Consider the following 21,554-nt stretch of genomic DNA (forward strand, 5'->3'; position numbering starts at 1 on the left):
AAAGAGTTTGTATATCTCATCATAAAAGACAAGGAAAGTGAGGAACTACTCTAAATTAAAAGAGACAGAAATACATGACAACTAAACACAATTCATGATTATGTACTGGCTCCAATGTTAGAGGAAAAAATTTGATACAAAGGACATTGTTGGGCCAGCTGCCAAAACCAGAATGTGGACAAGTGGACAACAGATTAAATAAAAATATGCTTATCAGGGGCACCTGGGTGGGGGCTCAGTCAGTTAAGCATCTGCCTTCAGCTTAGATCATGATCCCAGGATCCTGGGATCGAGCCCCAGGTCGGGCTCCCTGCTCAGCGGAGAGTCTGCTTCTCCCTCTCCCTCTGCCCCTCCCCCTGCTCATGCTCTCTCTCTCTCTCTCTTGCTCTCTAATAAATATTTAAAAAAAAAAAGTGTCAATGTTAAGTTTACTGCAGGGAATAACTACTGTGGTGACGTAAGGGAATATCCATATTCTCAGCAGGTACATATTAAAATATTTATGAGTAAAGGGCTCTCACGTTTACAATTAATTCCCCAAAATAGTCCCAATAATAACAACACACATGTGCGCATGTGTATGTGTGTGGTGCTGTATGCGGGAGAAGGGGAAAAGGAGGGGAAGGGATAGGAGAGGGAATGAGAGAATAAATGCTCAAACACGAATGATTAAACATATGGAGTTAACTGTTAACAATAGGTGTATCTGCATAAAAGATAAATGAGTGTTATTTGCTTTATTTGTGCAACTTTTCTCTAAATTTGACATTATTTCCAACTCAAAAAACACTATGATGATACAAGCTAGAAAGTGCTGTAGTCAAGTTCTACAGTTGAGATGAGGAAGATGAGCTGCTGGGGGGTAATCTGAAAAGCTTTCTTGGGGAATGCAGCGTTTTCACTGGGCGTAAGGGAGTGGGATAACAAATCAAGCATCACATTCCTTACCCTGAGGCATGCAGGTGACTGTAATGGCCAATGCGTGCCTGCCGTTAACTGGTCCAGGGATGTTTCCGGAGACTGGGAGAGGAGGGTGAAGAGGCAGCAAGCAGCCCAAGAGCCAGTGGACAGTGTCCCATGAGCTGGCACTGGCATGTATGCTATTGTGAGTACTGCTCTGCAAACAGAGCCTCCTACCCACTCTGATTAAAGCCCTTTCACATTCCAAATGTGTGAAGATAGCTCATACATCACCATCAAAGACCAAGGCCTAGGCCATGGGACTCTCATTTCCACATGCTAAGTGGTCACTGGACTCTGAGAAATGATAACCTCCATCCAGGTCCATAAGGGCCAGGGCCAGATTCCATCATCTCTGAATCACTCAGAGCCCTGAGAACAGGGAGACCTCAATAGAGGCTAACTCACTGGTCTCACGAAGGCTAGGGAGCACTGCCAACACTGTGGCCTAATGTGAGCTTTCAGATAAGCAAGCATTCCAAATGAAAACAGGTGAGGATCAGAAGTGTGAGGCAGGCAGGGCAGATGTGAGATCTGCATGCTAACCTGTGAGAGCAGGAGGCCGGCAGAAGGTATGGAATTCAGAATATACCCCCGATTTGGTGACATCCTTGCCAGGAAGTTAGAATCTTATATTCTTTATCCACTAAATCAACACAAGTAAAAAAAATGAAAATCACCAAGAAGTAGTAACTTACCCTGGCAAGTTTCTCAGGTTTGGAGGAGACCTGCAGCTGGGAAAATAGCTCTGTTATCTCTTTGGTAAAGTCTTCATCCCCTAAAAAAACAAAAACAAAAACCAGGTCCCATTTAAGACACTGCAGACAGACAGATGGTGATGGGGGTGGGGGGTGGTAAGGAGGAAGAGGGGAGGCATGGCAGGAGCGGCAGCACCAACAGTCACAGCAACAGCAGTCTAAATGAGCATGGTGCATTAGTGTTTACAGAATCCTGCTGTATATGACAATGAATCCTTTCAGTGGGCTTCTAAAAAGTGTCATTATCCCATTTTAGAGATAAAGAAACTAGGGCTTGAAGGGGCTAATTTCCCCAAACTCTCATAGCAAAGATTAGGAGTCAAACCTTGGCCCTCCCACCCCAGTCCAAATCCTGTGCTCTGTATATCATATTCCAGATGTAGGAATGAGAACTGGTTAAGGCAGAGTACTAAGCAGGTACTATGTCTGTGCTTCCAAGAAAGTGGAATTTAAGTCAGGACATAAAAAATGAGTACAACTTAGCCAGGAGAAAAGGAAGAGTCTCAGACAGTGAAAACAAGTAAAAGATGCAGCGGTGAAAGAAAGCACGGCAACAAGTTTAATATGTTTGGGAGCGTCTTAATGTAAAGGGGAGAAGAGAGGTAAGAATGAAGCTAGAAAGTCAAGTAGGATCCAGTTAAAGGGGGCCTTAAAAACATGGTGAGGAATTCAAGCTTTTTATTGAGGGAGTGAGGAGACACTGAATGATTTTAAAGAGAGACAGATATATCCAACTTAAACGTTAGAAAGACCCACTTTGGCTCCTGGGTGGGGGATGAACTGAAATGGGAACAAGAAGAGGGGTAGGAAGGCTGAGGCAACAATCCAGGATCCAGGTAAGAAATAATGATGGATAAGAAGAAAGGAAGAGGAAATGGGACCCCAGAATGTCAGAAGAATAGTAAGAAAGCTATTGGTTAAGAAGCCTAAGAGACGATGGGAAATACATAATGCTTGTATTTGAGAAACATACAGGTAAATAGGTGAGTCAATATAAAAAACAAACACCACATCCAAACAAATGGCAAGAAATGCTGTTTTCCTTTCTACTCATCTAAATCTTACTTAATTTCCTCAGACCAAGGCTTCTCTTAACTGTACACTGTAGGGAGAACTCTTGTATATAGACATCTTCCAGCACTTATAATCCATATGAATATTTCTTAGTCACCAGTTCATGGCTTACCAGGGCAAATGATTATTCTTCATACCTGGTTTCTCCCCAAAACCCTTAGAAGAAAAAATCCATCTTCGTTCTCTCTCCATCTACTATCCTTTCGTCCTTCTCTCTTGGTGTTCAAGACAGAGAATTCCAATGGTTTGGTGATCCCAGGTATAATATGATTTGGTGAAAGTTGATCTCCTAAATACTACAGCTATAACCTATCAAATCCTACTGCCTAAAAATCTAAAATCTGACAGGCATTTTGTTTTCGTAGCAAAGCTTCTAATTATTTGGGAGCAAGGGAGTATCTGAAACTATACTGGGATGCATGTACCCCAAGGGTTTCACAAAATAATCCAATAGAGTACTGAGGGAACAACAGAACTTTTATTTGTAGACATTTATCTCATCCTTTAAAAACATCTATTTTAGGGTATACTTTAGAACGTAAGTAATATATTATTATAGTAGTACATGTATACAATTTATAAACATCAAATGTACATACATTAAGTCTAAGTGCTCAAAAAAACTTTTACTGCTAAGGGTTGATCAAAAAAATTTGGAGATCCTGTCATGTACTGCCCACAGACCTAAGTATAAAAAGTAGTTGCTGCGATAAGGTAAAAGTTCGAGGATGGAAAGGAGGTAGGGCTAGTGCTTTAGAGGGACTCAAGAGAGGCTGGGGTCTCCCTCTTCAATGGTTTTCTCTTCCCTCTGCTACCACCTCACCTTTTTTTTTTTAACATTTTCATTGAAATATAATACCAAGGTCAGTGTTGCATTTTCATCCAAAATCCCTGGGAAAACCTGTTGGGGAGGGTAGTGCACAGCACTTCAGTGCTCTCTTTTCAGAGTTCTGATCTCTGGCAAACAGGTAGGGGAGAAAAATGTCATAGACACAAATCCATCTGTTCAGAAATGTCATTAGAGTCCTCAGAATGGTATTTAAAGATCAGGATTTCTGATTACTATACCAAGCCAGATGTTGACTAAATTGAACAAATACTGTTAATGGTATTATGTACAAATAAATTAAGTTTATAGATAACTGGGGATTGCCACACTAGGGCTTAGTTAGGAACAAGAGAGCAACTTAAATAAATAAAAATTAATTTATGGATTTCCTGCTAAGCGTAGATCTTTACTTATGCCACCCTGATAATGAAAATAGCAGCCACCATTTGTTGAGTGCTTACCATGTGTCACACCTTTAATATTTCATTTAGTCCAACCTGAGAGAAATTAGCATCTTCTTCTTACAGAAGAGAAAACAGAATTTCAGTGTTAAGTAATTTTCCAAGGTCACATGGCTTAGGAAACAGCAATCTTGATTTTGAACCCAGGTCTAACTCCAAAGCCCATCCTTTCATCCACCATGCTATACTGTCTTCTCAGCACTTCAGGTAAGCTTTAAAAACTTTTATTCAAGAGCCATTTCATATCAGGACCAGTATCTTTACATAGTACATATAGCAAGATGTTATATAACCAGTCAACGTGACTTCTTAGAATTCAGTGCAAAACACAAATGGGAACAAAAAAGAGGAAGTTCTATTCTCTTAGTATAGAATCCATACATTCTACTTTACTTCCTTCTCTCACAAGAAAGGCCCTAAGACTCTCAAGACTCTCACTCAAGTGCCCTTTTAATACACAACTTGAATAAACTAGTTAACTGGTTTTCCACCCAAAGCTGATTAAAGATAGAAAATGAGATTCGGAGGGTATTAGAAGGAAGCTCATTGATAGTGAAGAGAATTAAAAGATGGGCAGAGAAATGCACAGAATATAAAGATGTACAATTCTGGAAAGCAATAGAGACATTTCTAAAAGCATAGCAGTTTAGGATAATTTAATATAGCAGCTCTCAAAAACACTTTGGTCTCAGGATCCCTTTATACTCTTAAGACTTTTTGAGAACCCCAAAGAGTCTTTTTTAATGTAAGTTACATACCTGTCAACACTCATCATATTAAAAATTAAAACTGAAATGTCTGAAGTATTTAATTCTTTAAACACACTTGTTGACATAATTTTTAAGAAAAACAACTACATTTTCCAAAAAAGAAAAATTTTAGTGAGATGAATGCCATTGTTCTATATCTCTGCAAATCTCTTTGATGCCTAGCTTAAAGACAGCTGGATTCTTTTACCTGCTTTTACATTCAATCTTTTAAAGTACACGAAGAAAATTCAAGCTCACATAGTTGGAAAGAGGAGAACAATTTTAATAGCCTTTGCAGATAATTGTGGATATTCTTCAATACTACACCAAAACTCAACAAATAGTTATTTCTTAAAGGTTAGTTATAATGTAGAACCTGAAATCGTATCATGAAATTTTGAATTCAGTTACATTAAATTAAAATCCACTGGTCCATCCCTTGCCCAGGCATGACTTTGTAACACCACCCATTAGTCATCTGGAAAATACTGGTTCTCTGAATTACACAAGTCTTCTAAATGCTAACACATTTAAATACCTCTAGGAAATCAAATTTGTTACTCTCACCACCAGTTTCATCAAAAAAATCTGTAAGCACTGGGAAGTGGTCAAGCTCACCACAGCAACAAAGAGAAGTTTTACAAAATTCTAACTTTTGCTTAAATTTTACTAGTCACAAGTATTTCTTTACTTTAAGTGAAGGCTCCTTTCATTCATTTTCAAGAAAATTTTTACCAAATATCCTACTCTGAACAGTCTGTGTGACTGCAATCTTTTTAAATAAAAATGGCGTTCCATTAAAAAACAGGTACTTCAGTTTATGACTCAAACAATAACAGTGCTTTTCCTTGAGACAGCTTCAGTATGCATCACACAAAAGATGAAAAATAAGTGTACTCAAGGGTCAAGACTTAGTAAGATTAATCACTGTTACTGTTTCATGAGGATAAGGTTAAATGAAACTGGCACTTTAAAAAATTTTACTTATTTATTTATTAACTATGAATGCATGGCAGTGAAAATATTAGTACAGTTTGGTACCACTGTCTTGATCTGTGTTAAGACACCAGTAATTTTACTCACCACTGCTTTTGCACCATCAGTGCAAATGTTAAAATGATAAATTTTTTAAAAAGAAAAAAACATTTTGGTATTATGATGCAAAGAGTTTTGACTCATGCATTCCCTGAAGAGATCCTGGGGACCCAAGAATCTGCAGATCACTCTTCAAACCACCGACTTAATCTGATTGGCTCATGTGTCCTGATGGACTCTGAAGGAATTTTTCTAGTCACTTTTAATATTTATAACTGATCGTTTCATCAGAAAGTCAAAAAACTGTATTCATTAGATTCTACTAAAAAAACAGTTAGTGTGTAATACATATGAGAAATATTTCCAGCTAAACTTTAAAATAAAACTCTTAAAAGCTTAAAATTCAGTTGACTAGAAATTATGCTTTATGTAAATGACCTTGTTTCCTGATAATTTTGCAAAAATGAGTAGTTACTATACTTACATTTTCAGGAGTATGCAAATATTAAGAATATGGCATAAAAAAAAAAGCTTTTGAAAATAAAAAAGCCAAATTATCACCCACATTTTGGATAACTCCCACCCTGCCTGCCTGAATTCAAGATGAGGACAGGGGTCACAGGACTCAGAGAGGCAGAGGAGCAGTATCTAGGGACATAAAAGCTCACAGGGATGACCATCCAGACTGAGGCAGGAATCTAACAAGGGCAATTCTCTAACCAAAAAAGCAGGCAGTTTTGTGAGTTGCAAGATGAGACCTGGAGAAATCACCAACAGTTTGAGGGGCAGAAGCGGGGAATGGAACAAAGATACGCACTTAAGACCAACTGCTCATATCAATACCTAGTCAGGGGCAAGGCAGCAAAAAGCAAAATCAGACTAGTGTAATTGAAGAGAAAATTTCAAGGGCAATAGACTGCATATAAACATGCTACATCCCTTCCACTCAAATACTGGATTTTCATATTACCTTTTTTCTCCTCTTCCTCTTCCTCACAGAACTCTGCTAGGGAAAATGCTTCCTTGAGTTGCTCCAATTCAAGTTTTAGAGTCTCTAATTCTTCTCCACTTAGAGAATTAAGAATAGATTTCACCTGAATGGATATAAAATAATAAAAAGTTGTGAGTACAAAAGAAAAACATTTTCAAATGGAGAAGAGGCTACAGACCAAATTAAAATAAAAATTATGAGCTCACCAGCCAATACAAACTATTCCTTAAGAACCTCAATACAAGACGCTAGGCATTACAGAAAGATAGGGAGAATTTATACTTAAAAAAAAATTAAAAGCCAGAAACATCCGGAAACTATTAGTGCTTAACAATGGCTAAGAAATTAGGGGGAAGTTAAACAGTCTTGAATCAATTAAAAACTAACAGGCAATTGTATCCAAATTGGCAGAATTTAATCCAAATTACAACAGGCAATTTAATCCAAATTAAGCCAGAGAGACTACCAAAAAAAAAAAAAAAAAAAGACCAAGGCAAAGGCAAAATACAAATGTGCTATTAAGACCTCCTGGTTAACCTGTCCTTTTCTATTTAAATTGAAAGAAATAACACTGGATTCATTATATTTCTAGCAATTAGTTTATCTTGGTATAGTATTTTCAAAGAGTCTCAAGCCTCCATGTCAAATACATTTCATCTTCCAACTGTACAAACAGAGAAGAAACTACACAGCACTCCTTTGCTTGAAGACCATCCATTTGAAATTGCTGGTTTGGAATTACCTTTATTTCACTTTCTTGGGAAAGCATCTCCAGAGCTTCCAGATGTGAAAGGCCTTGAAATTCATCAAAGAGGAGCCCATAATTAGTTTTCTTGTCCGTTTCCAAGGTAACCTCATTGGAGGTCCATTGCTCTTCTTTCTCCTTTGCCTCTCGTAAAACCTGAAAAAAGGTGGAAGCTTACCCTGCAGCAAGTAATGAGAGCTCAAGGGTGAGTTCTGAGAGCTGAGGGAAGCAAAGCTGAGATGGTAACAGGAGAGCGCACTGCCCTTTCATTCCTAGCACTGCAATTCAAGTCTGATAGGCTAAGGAGCTGCTGGGAAAAAACGGTCACACAAAATTCGATCCTGGACAGGGTAAACAACACCTAAGGAACCAGGTGGAAAGTGCTTTAAACATTAATGTACTCAACAACTCTGAAAGGGCTTGTCACCTTCTACTGCACTGATAGGAGGCTCCTACAGAAAAGAAAGAGGAGGAGAAAAAGAACTGGGCATCTTTCTAAACATTTCAGATCTCACCAGCCACCCCCCACCCAAAAAAGCCTTAATAAAAGTATCACTGAAAACTTTTCAAAAGGCATTATTAATAAGGTCTACCACAGGCAAAAATACAGATCAAAACAGAAACATGAAGTAAACGGGTAAAGACAAACAGTACCTGAGACAATGTAGAATTCCGGTTCATCAGACCCTTGGTTCTTTTAAATCCAGGATCCCCTTCTGCTATTACATCCATTGTCTTTTTCCCAATGAATTCTAAGGCATCCAAACCCCCACTGATTACGCTCTTTCCCTGGGAAACACATGCAACTTCATTACAGTAATACTGAAAAAAGACATCTGCATGTTTGGATTATATAAAATAGTGGCTAACAATACCAAGCACTAGCAAGAATGTGGAGCAACTAAAACATTCCCACTGCTTGTGGGAATGTAAACGGGTTTAAACACTCTGGAGAACTGTATGTCAGTATCTACTATAGCTGACCATATGAACAACCTATGACCCAGCAACTCTACACATGGTTGCATACTCAACAGAAATGTTGAGGTTCATCAAAAGATATACAAAATGGGGCGCCTGGGTGGCTCAGTCGGTTAAGCAACTGCCTTCGGCTCAGGTCATGATCCCAGGGTCCTGGGATAGAGCCCTGCATCGGGCTCCCTGCTCAGTGGGAAGCCTGTTTCTCCCTCTGCCTCCCACTCCCCCTGCTTGTGCTCACTCTCTCTCTCTCTGACAAATAAATAAAATATTAAAAAAAAAAAAAAGAGAGGGACGCCTGGGTGGCTCAGTCATTGGGTGTCTGCCTTCGGCTCAGGTCATGAGCCCGGGGTCCTGGGATCGAGCCCCACATTGGGCTCCCTGCTCTGCGGGAAGCCTGCTTCTCCCTCTCCCTCTCCCACACCCCCTGCTTGTGTTCCTGCTCTCGCTAACTCTCTCTCTCTGTCAAATAAATAAATAAAATCTTTAAAAAAAAAAAGATATACAAAATGTTCATGGCAGTACTATTCGTAAAAGCCAAAAACTGGAAACAACCCCAGTACTCACCAACCATGGAATAAATAAATGCTACATAGTCACATAATGGAATACAGCAAAGAAAATGGAATACACCATACCGACTACATGATGGAGAAATAATACAAATATAATGTTGAGTAAAAGAAGCCAAATGCAATAGGGTACATACTGTATGATTCCATCTATGTCAAGTTTAAAAGTAGGCAAAATTAATCTATGATGGTAGAAGTCAGAATTGTGGTTATCTTGGTGGGCAAAAGGAAGAAGCACAGATGGCTGGGAGAGGGTACAGGTGGAAAACCTATGATATACCATCACGTTGGTTTCTTAGGCTGAGTGTGTTCATGTTGTAAAAATTCCAACTGAATACTTATGATTTCACTTTTCTGTATATATGTTTTACTTCAAGAAATTAAAATTAAAAAGTACTAGTTATCTATCTTCATAAAGAAAGATATTAAGTTTCCTATAAAATCCTTTTAAAAATGTTTCTAATCATCTATAGTTATGAGAAAAATATTTTTGTAAAGTAGGGACATTTTCTAGGGCCACCAAACTCAGAATTCATAGTCCATTAAATATTATGTACATTGCCTCTCTGTTACTCTTCATCTTCTGCTCTCTACTTCTTTAAAGAAAGTTTTCAAGTAGCTCCCACTCTACCCCTAAGATCAAAGTGATTGATCTTCAGCAATTTGTGGACTCCCATAACAGTAATCAGTCCTCGTGGCTTTTCAAGAAAAGGAGGGAGGAAGAGATAAAAAAAAAAAAAAAAAAAAAAAACCCACTATATTCACAGAGGGATACAGTCTACCATGCATTTTACTCACTGTGGTCTGAACAGCAGTAGAGATGGTTGAGAATACACCAAATGGCCCAGTCAATGGGGAAGAGTTTGCATTCTCTTTGGCATTTGTCTCTCCTACAGGAGGAAGGAGATGTGTAAACATGAAGGGATGATCCATAAATAGTTTTCTTTATCAGCATCTATGTGAAATTTTAAAAATTAGACCCTGCTTCCTATACACAGGGTAGCCTTACCCCTTTTTGTTTTATTATTTTAAACTATTTACCTATTTTAAAATGAAAACATAGCTTTTTTCATTTTCATTTCATTTCAAAAATAAAATCCAGTCGTTTGAACAAACTACTGGTATATGTAACAATACATTTTATACTGTATGATTCTATGTATATGATCTTCTGGACAAAGTCAAACTTTAGGCAGAAAATAGATGAGCAGTTGACAAAAACTGAGAGTAACTGATGGGTGTGACCACAAAGGGGCAAGAGGAGTCTTTTAGGGGGTGATGAAAATATTCTTACATTTTGATTATCTATACACATACAGGAAATATTCTATACTGTATAATCACAATGGACTGTGATTATACTGTGTAAACAGGATTATATGTTCGTTGAAACACATAAACTGTATACCTTAAAAGAGTAATCTTTACTATATGTAAATAATGCATTTACATATAATTTACAATTAATTATACATACAAATTATAAAATCAATAAATCTGACTTTTTAAAATATGGCCTATTTTAAATTTTATCCTAGAAAATTATGCTTATTGGAGAAAAAAAATGAGACGATCAAAAAGAAACAAGAGTGGGAGACAATAAAGCCCCTGAGAGATGGAGAAAGCAAAATCAGGGCCCGAAAACTTCCTATTTTCTGGTCCCAGGCCATCTTGATCCCTGGTTATAATTCTGTCTTTTGTGGCTTAAGGGAGAGTACACTGATCAAAGCAGGTATCCAAAATTAAATTTCACCCTCATAAAAATCCAAACACAAAAAATTAAACCCTTAAAACTAAACACGTTAAAATATTTTTTTGTGTCACAACAGAGTCAAATTCAGCTAATTCTTCTTAGGCTCTTACTCATTTGTGCCAAACACAATGCTAGGCAATTCTTATATTCTACATTCATGGCTTTATTTAATGTTTTTAACAGTCCTTTGACACAGATCATCCCATTTCATAGATGACTAAAGTGGCTAAAGGACACAGACTTCTGTTAGTCAGATTCCAAACCCCTTTGTCACCAATTCCATGATGCCCTGAATATCAGACTACTCAATAAATATATACTGAAAAATGAGCTCAACTGTTCCATTTTAACCCATAATTCTAGGTCTTAATGTTTCCACATACTGACCTGTTGCATGCTGGACTTCGGTTGAAATTTCACTGGGACTAGGAATTCCAAGAGAAGTCTCTGCCTTCTCAATGACATTTGAAATACCTTGTCCTAATGAGGAAAATGGTAACATTTTTACATTTGAATATTACTTACTATTAATCACCAAAACTGAAGAAACAAACCAAAACAATCCTGCAGATTTTTAAAATCACTATGGTCACAGACATTTTATTCTGACCATACATAACTAATGTTTGGAAGTGTAATCTTACCAAAAAACAAAACCAACAAAACCAACAAACTTGATTTACCACCGCACAATAGTCTTATATTAACAATTTCTGGTTAATGAGAAAACAAGAAACTCTAATAAGAAATGCTAATGAGAAGATGCTGTAAACTCTAGCTATACTATAAATCAGCCCATCATTCCTAATGAATTCTCAAACTATAAAGCCCTTAAGTAAACATGGAGTAAGAATTATTAACAAAGTCATTTTTAGCACAGATCTGGAGCAACATACACACAAAAATTAGCAAAATGATGATCTTACCTACTGTAGCTACTGTAGCTGAAGCTGAAGAGAGTAAGGACTTGCCCCAGCTGCCCCAATATCCCCAACCGGTCTGAGGTACATCTTTGGAAACAGTCTCCTATTCTTCCCAGTAGGCAGAAAAACAAAAGGCAAAAGAAAAGGGAAAAAGTAGAGAATAAGAGAGTGTATAGACAAGGTATCTAATTATTAGTCCAAAGTACAGGTGAAGAAATACCTATCATTAAGCTAAAGAATTGTGTTGCTTGCCTGACAAATGTTATGTCACCTGCATTTAAGCACCATGTAGCAAAGGCAACTACTCATAAAGTCATTTATAAAACTGAGAAAATTGTGTTTTATGGCTTTTAAAGAAAAGAAATAGATACAATCTTAAATTGGTTTTGGTTCCAAATTCCTTTTAACCCTAACTTTTAATCCCAGTGTTTTAATAGATACTCTACTTTGCCTACAGCCTGTGATGCCTCAACAGGGAGAACTTCTGAAGTCTCGAGGTCACTGGAAGGTTTGGACTCCGGTCTTTTCCGAGTGATAGCTACAGGTTCGGATTTACTCTCTGGCTTGGCACTTTGGTCAACAGACTCAGAATTCTTGGTTGGTTCACAGTTCCCATCTTCAAGAGTGGAGGATGCTTCAGTTATCACTGGAGTCTCAATATCATCTTTCTCTGACATGATTAGATCATTGCCTGGTGAAAAAAAAGTCAAAGAAAAAAATTAATCTTATATGCTTTTTTGCTGTAAGTTATTTAAGCTATTTATTTTGAGATTATCATAGAGTCACATGCAGGTGTAAGAAATACAGACAGTTCTGTATATCTTCCACCCGGTTTCCTCCAATGGCAACAACTTATGTAACCACAGTGGAATATGACAACCAGGAAATTGATACAACCCATTGACCATCTTCAGACTTCATCAGTTTTATAGGCACTTATGTATGGTTACTTAGTTCGTGAAATTTTATCATACGTATAGATTTGTGTGACCATCACCACACTAAGGATACAGAACAGTTCAATCACAAGGATCCCTTGTGTTGTCCTTTTTCAGCCACATCCCCTCACCCCCACCCCGCCCACCACCAACCCACAGCAACCTCTAATCTGTTCTCCATCTATACAAGATGTCATATAAACAGATTCATACAGTATGTAACCTTTTGAGATCAACTGTTTTCACTCAGCATAAGTCCCTCAAGATCCATCCATCCAAGTTGTTTTATCTATAGTTTCTTCCCTTTTTTGCTGAGCAGTATTCCTTGTGTATGAATGTATTTCAGTTTGTTTTACCATTTACCCATTGAAGGATATCTGGGCTGTCCCCAGTTTGGGGCTATTACAAATAAAATGGCTACGAACATTAACATACAGGTTTTTGTGGAATATAAGCTTTCATTTCTCTGAAATAAGTGACCAAGAGTGCAACTGTTGGATCATGTTAAGTACTTGTTCAGTGTTATAAGAACTGTCACTCTTTACATTTACATTACCATCAGTGATGTATGAGTGATCAAGTTTCTCAGCATTCTCACCAGCATTTGGTGGGTTTTTTTTTTTTTCCTTTTTTGAGCCATTCTGACAGGTGTGTAATAATAATCTCACTGTGGCTTTAAGCTGTATTTTTATAATGGCTAATCATATAGAACATCTTCTCCTGTGCTTATTTGCCATCTGTATATCCCCTTTAGTGAAATACCTATTTGTATCTTTTGCTCATTTTCTTTGGGGGTTTTGGTTTTTTCTTTTGTTTTATTACTGCTTTGAGAGTTCTTTATATACTCTAGATTCAAGTCCTTTGTCAGATATGTGGTTTGCAAATATTTTATCCCAGCCTGTAGCTTATCTTTTCATCGTCTTCACAGGGTCTTTCACAGAGCAGAAGTTTTTCATTTCAATGAGGTCCAATTTATCAATTTTTCCTTTTATTGACTGTCATTAAAAAATCTTAGTCATTATTTCTACCTCAATTTATAAATTATAAAATTTAAGCCATCAGATAGAATCTAAATCAAACTAGCTTTTGAGCAGCAATGTTAACCAATTCAGTCCCTACCATAAGTACAGCTCTTTAGCAATTAAAGCCAAGATACCACTGGTGTTTTTACAAGAGGCAGATGCTGGTTTCCAAGATAACCAAGTAGAGGAGAAATAAAGATAACCAGAGGAGAAATAAATGTATATATACCAAAGCCTTAGGTATATATAAGCATTTATTTTATACCAATATTTACCAAGTGCAGAATTAGACCCAATTCAAGCCATCAAATGCTTCCAATGTACAAGAGAAAGTCATATTAAGAACTAAGGCAGCTTGGCAGGTGCACTGGGGTAGCTCAGTCAGTTAAGCATCTGACTCTTGATGTCCACCCAGGTCATGATCTCAGGGCTGTGAGAGCAAGCCCTGTATCAGACTCCATACTGGGTGTGGAGTCTGCTTAGGATTCTCTCTCCCACTCTTACCCCTGCCTCTGCCTCTACCCCTGCCTCTCCCTCTCCCCCTCCCTCTCAAAAAAAAAAAAAAAAAAGACCTAAGGCACCTTGGAAAGAGCACTATAGGTGAGGTATATATAAAATGCTAAAAGAACAGAGAAGAAAAACTCTGCTGGGATCAGAGAATATGATTCATGCACAAAGTATCTGAAATAAACATAGAACAGTGGCCACAAACTGAGAATGTGACTGCTAAATCCAGCCTTTAAATGTTATTTGGCCTGCACAGTGTTCAAACTTTTATATTAATTGCTAACATTTAAAAATCAGACTTCATACATGAATACAGATTTTCAACTTCTCTAGTAAAGTTGAAATATCTGGTGACACTGGGCCCACTTTTAACATGGTAATAATTAGCTCAAACCAAAGAGTTGCTGGGTCTTTTTAGGCAGGATAATGTTCTCTAGTTTTCTATAATCTCCACCTAAATCTACTTGACTCATTTGTTACCTTATTAGCCCCTGTATACATCTGAGCTTGCAACACCTGTCTTAAAGGGCACTTGGGATTTTGACAGGTGAAGGTGCCAATGAGAAAATTCAAAGGTGTGGAAACAAAACATGGGAAGTGTGAATGGAATGGACAGACATGGAATATCGAAAAATAACAGTAGTTAATATAGCAGGGAGAATAACAAAAAGGCATAAGGCTAGAAAGGTAGATTTACACAACACCATGGAGCCTAGATCATATGGATATATGATATACATACATTATACATTCCCAAAACACACAGAAAAAAAATTCAGATGCAACTACCCACATACATGCAAACCAACTCTGAAATATTCATTCATTTGCAAACTTTTTTTGAATACCTACAATGTACCAAGTTTTGGAGATTGAGAATTTATTTATGACACAATTTCTGCCCCATTTACTCCAAGAACCTAATAGGAAAGACTACACAGTTCTTGCATAAAGTTCAATCAATGTTTTGTGTGGCTAAATAAATATGTACTTTTTTTACACTATCATTTCACTTTCTTTATATGCTCTTTCCAAATTACAACACATAATAATATATATTTTATAAGCAGTATACCATATACAGCAGTCCCCTTTATCTGAGGTTTCAGTTACCTGTGGCCAACCACAGTCTCGAAGCAAATGATTCTCTTTCTGAGGTGTTGTCAAAAGGTCAACAGTAGCCTAATGCTACAGCACAGTGCCTACATCATTCACCTCACCTCATCTCATCTCACCACACAGGCACTTTATCATCTCTCATCTTGGAACATATCACCTGCAGATGAGGGGCAACTACTATATAATATACATATTACATAAGTAATTCATATAATTTTATAAAAGGCTGGAAGGACATATTTCAAAATATCAAACACTGGGTCTTCTTTCATTTGTGCAACAAAGATTTAATGAGCATCTAGAATGTGCTAGACATTTGGCTAGGTGGAAAGGTGGTGCCTGTTGATATTCTCATTACCATCACTTTCATCATTATAATGGCTGTGCTATCCCTGTTCTCAATGGATTCATACTTTAACAGGAAAAGCAAAAAAAAAAAAAAAAAAACGAATAAATTTCAGGTATACGGAATCGCACTATTTAATGTTTTTGTAAGTTTTCCAAGTATCCTGGTAGTGAGTGTAGGTTATTTTCATAATTGGAGTGGAAACACTCCAAGAACTGAAATATTACAAGTAAAATTAAATGGCTGAGTCCTTTCTTAAAAATAAAAATGCACACATTTCTATGTACACATATACCTCCCCCCATTTTCCTTGGGAACTTCCAGCCACACAGTTACCAAAATGGAAGGGGTTTAGTTTAGCAGCTAAGAGCACGGGCTCCGGAATTCGATTTTCTTCCAACTTTCCTGAGGGCGGTAACGGCGAGGAAGTCAGTTCACCTAGCTGCTTCTCCGCTTCCTCAACTGTAACACGGGGCTAGAACACCTGCCTGGCAGGATTCCTACAAGGATTCCACCACATGAGGTACGCGAGGGGCTTGGAACAGAGACTGGCACATAGCCTCGCATAGGTAACAGTTGCTATTAGGACGGAGGAGATGGTTTGTGTCATTACTGTCGTTATTGACACTGGCTGTCTCTAGACGGACAAACAGGCGCTCTCACTTCTTCCCACATACAAGACCAGTCCCAAACGGGACATCTGAGGTCAACAAGCGCCCCCAACTTCTCCGACGCTGACAAGGAGAGTTCCTCACACAAACGTAGAGCTTCAATAACCAAAGCGCTTTACAGCCTGCGCGTCCAGCCGGGAGGTGTCGGCAGCCCAGCCCCAGACCACCTCCTCCCACTGCCCAGCCACCTGGAGGGTCCGGCCTCGAGTCCCGAGCCCCCGCACCCCGCCGACCTCCTCCCTGGAAGCCCCGCACCCAGCCCATCGCCACCGCCACCGCCAACCTCACCGCCGCCACAGCCGCCGAGGAGCCACTCCTACTGCCCCGGAAGTACTCCTTCAGTGCGAGGCGGTCCCGCCTGCCCGAGAGCACTTCCGGGTCAAGCTTCCGCTCGGGCCAGAACAAGCTGAGCTGTCAGTCTGGTAAGTGAGGGTTCTGTCGGGGTCGTGCGGAAAGGTACTGGGGCTGCTGAGACGTGTGTTTGAGCCGATGGGTCGGGTTCCGACGTGAAGGGAGCTGGGATATCCCCGGTCCTTTTTGAAGGCCAGGGCTGAGCTGCAGTTCAGCCTTCGTCCGTTTCCTGAGCATCAGCTACCTGCCAGGCACTACCCTGGGGGCCTGGGACACACCGGTTACAAGCCGACACTGGCCCTGCTCCCAAGTAGTTGACATTCTGGGGCCAGGCCGACTGTAAAAAAGTCAGCAAGCAAACACTGTTGTCTGAAATGGGGGGGGGAGGGGAGATGGTTGTGAGTACTTTAAAGAAAATTAAGCAGCATAATGTAATTGAACAAAGTGAGGGAGTAATCCTTATGAAGATCTTGAGGAGAGCATTCGAGGGGGCAGGAATAGCAAGTGCAAAGGCCTTATAGTGGTAAATTTAGCAAGGTCAAGGAAAAGAAAAAAGGCCACTGTTACTGGTGTAAAAAGAGGAAGGAAGATGAGGCCAGAGGCTTAAAAGGGCCAAATCTTGTAGTGTCTATGAGTCAGGACAAGGAGTTGGACTTTTATTTGGAGAGCAATGGAAACCATTGAAGGTTTCTATGCTGAAGAGTGATGTGCTCTGATTTATGACTTTAAGACTGACCTTCATTAGAAAGAAGCATCTCTTCAATTGTCTTTTAGCAGTGAAAATGCATGAAACTCAGGCTGAAAGCCAGAAAGAGGCATTACGGACAGCTTCATTGTACAGATGTGAAAAACTAAGTCCCAGAGAGGTGAAGGGATTTGGTCTTTTAAGAACCGAGGTCTTCCAAATCCATCTGTTGCCTTCAGAATTATCATCTCAGTGTCCATATATAATAATTGTCACTTCCTAAAACTTCAGATAGTTTCCTTTGCTTTTCATAGTGGTTCTCCATACTTAAGGGCATCACTGTCACCTGGTAGCTTGTTAAAAATGCCTATTCTAAAAACAAAAACAAAAAAATCTGTATAAGTATAAAATAGGTAATTTCCTCTGGTTTTCTGTGGTGATGGAAATTGCATAGAATTCGTGGTTTAATTGTGGAATCTCTGGTAAATCACTTAACCGTGTCTTACTCTTACATTTAAAATGCTGCTGATAATAATTATAGCAGCAATTTTCAAACATTTTGATCTCAGGATCCCATTACACTTATAAAACTTACTGAGAACACCAAGGAGTTTGTGTGTGTGACTTATATCTATCAATGTTTACCATTTTAGGTATCAAAACAACTTTCAAAAATTTATTTAAGATAATAAATTCATTATGTGTTAACATAAGTAGCATTTCTATGAAGAATATTTTCCAAAACAAAAAACTTAAGAACGGCATTGTTTGGGGCGCCTGGGTGGCATAGTCAGTTAAGAGTCCGACTCTTGATTTCGGCTCAGGTCATGATCTCAGGGTCATGAATCGAGCCCCACATCGGTCTCCGCATTGGGTGTGGAGTGTGCTTAAGATTCTCTCCATCTCCCTCTGCCCTACCCCGACCTCTCCCTGACTCTTTCTTTCTCTCTTTCCCTCCCCACCCTCCTCTCCCTCTCAAAAAAAAAAAAAAGAATGACGTTTTTACAAGTCTTTTTAATATCTGGATTAATAGAAGATAACTAGATTCTCATATCTCCTGCATTCATTCTCTGGTGATAGCACTCATCATGTAGCATCTGGAAAATTGCACTATATTGTGTGAGAATGAGAATGTAAAGGCAAAAAAGATCCTATTATTATTATGAAAATCATTTTGAAAAAGTCCCAGGGACCCCAGAGGCCCCGATACCACACTTCGAGAATCACTGGATTGCAATGTTGTTATGACAATCAAAGGAAATATGGGCTCGATTTGTAAGTCATTAAAACTATATGCACATTAAAAAGCAGATGCTCAAGCCTTGCCCTTAGAGGTGCCAATTCAGTAAGTCTGTGTGGGGCCAAGAAATATTCATCTTTAACAAGCACCACAGATTAATTTGATATAAGTTCTCAAAAATTGCAATTTGAGAAGACCAGTTACAGATCAAATTCACCCTAGAGGGTTTTCCCCACTAAAATTTTAAAAGCTCTATTTCCATATCGTCAAAAATCTCCATTACACTTTCCAGAGACTGAGACTCTGGAAAGTCAGCAAGAAGTTTGTAGCAAGTACCTTTCTAACGGCCAGGTTGATGAGGATCTGAATTCAAATTGTTGAATCCAGTCCTATGCCAAAGACTGAGAAAGTTTTTAGACTGTGATCTGTAAGCTTACAGTCTTTTGGACAAATAGATAACTGATAGAAGAGGGAAACTGATAAGTCTTACAATTGAGTACTCTCTGTGCTAGGCGACTGACAGAGCAAAAGAAATTCATCCAAAATGAAGAGGATAAAGGTTGAGAGGACTTCTTGAATAAGGTGAAATTCGAGTTGGATACTATAGAGAGGGTGGAATTTCCACAGGAAGATATTGGTGGGGAGGAGCGGGGAGTTTCAAGCAAAAGGGACAACTAGAACCAGAACTTTAAAGTAAAAAGTTATTTGGAGAGATTAGAGTGAAACAAGTGTAGTTAAGGCTTTGAGCCATGACAGGAAGCTGGGAAGATTATCAAATTAAGCAAAGAAGGGAATGATAATGATAATCAGCCTCCAGATGAGGAAACAGACCACTATAGATCATAGCTAATTGGTGACAGAGGTGTAACTGAAGATCAAACTTCTAGATCCATTCATTCCTTCAGCAAGCAATTATTCCACACACAGATACTACTGGGCTTCCTCCGGCTGTTTCTGTTCTGCCACCTGAATCTTCCTGAAAATTATGGATACCTGACCAAAATTAGAAGCTTATCTCTTGGGCAGTGGAAAATCAATAGATTTTTAAATCATAATGACTTTCTTGGATTTGTGTTTAGGACTAGTTCTGAGAAGAGCAGTGTTTGGGGTATAGTTGGAGTTAATGAGACCCATTTAGAAATTAGAAGAATAGTATGGTGCCCAGGTAAGGTAAAAGGACTGTGACCTAGGGTGGGGACACAGTATGATTTAATTGAAAAACATCTAGGAAGTGGAATAATAATAACAATAGCATGTATTTATAATATACCCACATTAGTTCATCTAATGCTCATAACTACCCTATGAGGTCATTACTGTTAATTACCTTATTCAGTAGATTTGAAAACTAAGGCCTCACAATCCCATGGCTTTGTGCAGGGATAGGATCAGGCACTTCAGTCCATGCTACTAAACAAGAAGCCATGATGGTCTTGTAACTTTGATCTTGCAAAACTGAAAGAATTGTATTGTGTGGCTATCATCCACGATATGTATATACTTGACAAATAGGTCTGAGGGTGAGAATGAGAAGTTCTGTTTTAGTTATACTGAGTTTAATTTTTTAGACTACAGAGAAAAAAAAAGTGGGTAAGGAGATCATAAATCTAGGCCCATTACATCCTACATCCAGTAGGTATCTTTGTCATTTGCATCCAGTAGCTTCAGCAAATGCTTATGGCAAAAGTGTATAAGTCACAGTTATAGGAAATAATCCTGAATTTAAAACAAAGCTCCAGTAAATACAGAAGAAGGTGTTTTTCAGTGCGCCAGAAAATATGTTGAAGTTTGAGCTGAGTGCCCAAATACCAGATATGAAGTGTGTGATGGCTCCAAGATATGACTGGGAGCGTAAGGGCTATTTTAATTAGGATCTTTTCAGAAAATGATCCTCAAAATGGTGATTTCTGTTGGAGTATTACTAACCTTTTTATGGTTCAGATCTCTATCATAATGTTTGAGTATAAGCAGAACAGTTTTATGTTTGTTCTTTGCAAAGAATAGGGGAATAGTAACAATCTGCTCTTCATTTGCTTTTTCTCCCCCTTGCCAATTCGGAATGCCACTTTGACCATTTGTGTGCCCGGCGTGGGGGATCTTCTCCATTTTCCAAGTGTAACAGTGCAGGCAGAGAAGAGTAGATGAGCTGTAAATACAACCTAGACCACATTTAATTATGGAGAATAAAGCATTAATATCCCAGTATACTTGAAACCAATACCATCTGGGCATCAGTGTTTTTCCCCACTTTGTGTTATCCCAGGACTATTTCTGCAAACAGCAGTTTCCTCAGCCAACTTAATACTGAGCCATGAGAATGGAAATCAGCACATTACTTCCTTATTTACTTCTGTTGAGAATTGGAGCAGAATGGAAATATTTCTTCTCCCTGAAGTTGGCAGGAACAGCAACAAGGCAATCTGTTAGGGATGACAGCTTAGGGGCTTTTCTTTGTTCTTTGTTTCTTTCTTTATTTTTTTATGACAATATTTAGAATGGTTCTATTGGGTAAAATCATCTACATTTCTGATTATTCATGATCCTAGAAGAGCTTATATTTTATTGTACCTAAAAGATGAAAAAGGAGCTGGATTAAATTTGAGTATCACTTTTCTGTGGTGGCTAAAGAAAGGTAATAAAACATTCTACCAAGTAACTTCACCCACAAGCATAGCATAGCCCTTTTTTTTTTTAATTTTTTTATTGTTATGTTAATCCCCATACATTACATCATTAGTTTTAGATATAGTGTTCCATGATTCATTGTTTGTGCATAACACCCAGTGCTCCATGCAGAACGTGCCCTCCTCAATACCCATCACCAGGCTAACCCATCCTCCCACCCCC

The 21,554-nt window shown here is 38.5% G+C and overlaps 2 protein-coding genes across 5 annotated transcripts in view; one reads left to right on the forward strand and one right to left on the reverse strand.

Moving 5' to 3' along the window:
- Positions 1–16,765, reverse strand: part of FAM114A2 (family with sequence similarity 114 member A2) — a 32,331-nt gene extending 15,566 nt beyond the window's left edge. Inside the window, exons 1-9 of one of the 3 annotated variants that reach the window (XM_032403569.1) lie at positions 16,720–16,765; positions 12,275–12,519; positions 11,832–11,931; positions 11,293–11,385; positions 9,951–10,042; positions 8,257–8,391; positions 7,600–7,758; positions 6,837–6,960; positions 1,659–1,738 (exon numbers count right to left, since the gene is read on the reverse strand). In XM_032403569.1, the coding sequence (XP_032259460.1) occupies positions 1,659–1,738; positions 6,837–6,960; positions 7,600–7,758; positions 8,257–8,391; positions 9,951–10,042; positions 11,293–11,385; positions 11,832–11,931; positions 12,275–12,505 (1,014 nt within the window). In that variant the 5' untranslated portion in view covers positions 12,506–12,519; positions 16,720–16,765. Of the gene's footprint in view, positions 1–1,658; positions 1,739–6,836; positions 6,961–7,599; positions 7,759–8,256; positions 8,392–9,950; positions 10,043–11,292; positions 11,386–11,831; positions 11,932–12,274; positions 12,520–16,714 lie in introns of all 3 variants that reach the window. The other 2 variants (XM_032403570.1, XM_032403572.1) reach the window with 2 other exon arrangements.
- Positions 16,766–16,784: 19 nt separating this feature from the next.
- The window catches only part of MFAP3 (microfibril associated protein 3), an 18,617-nt gene continuing 13,847 nt past the window's right edge, over positions 16,785–21,554 (forward strand). The window contains exon 1 of one of the 2 annotated variants that reach the window (XM_032403573.1): positions 16,785–16,853. The gene's annotated coding sequence lies outside the window, so the exon portion shown is untranslated. The remainder of the gene's footprint in view (positions 16,854–21,554) is intronic. The other variant, XM_032403575.1, reaches the window with a different exon arrangement.

This window comes from Phoca vitulina, unplaced genomic scaffold (assembly GCF_004348235.1).
Source record: "Phoca vitulina isolate PV1807 unplaced genomic scaffold, GSC_HSeal_1.0 scaffold6, whole genome shotgun sequence".
NCBI classification, from domain to species: Eukaryota; Metazoa; Chordata; class Mammalia; order Carnivora; family Phocidae; genus Phoca; species Phoca vitulina.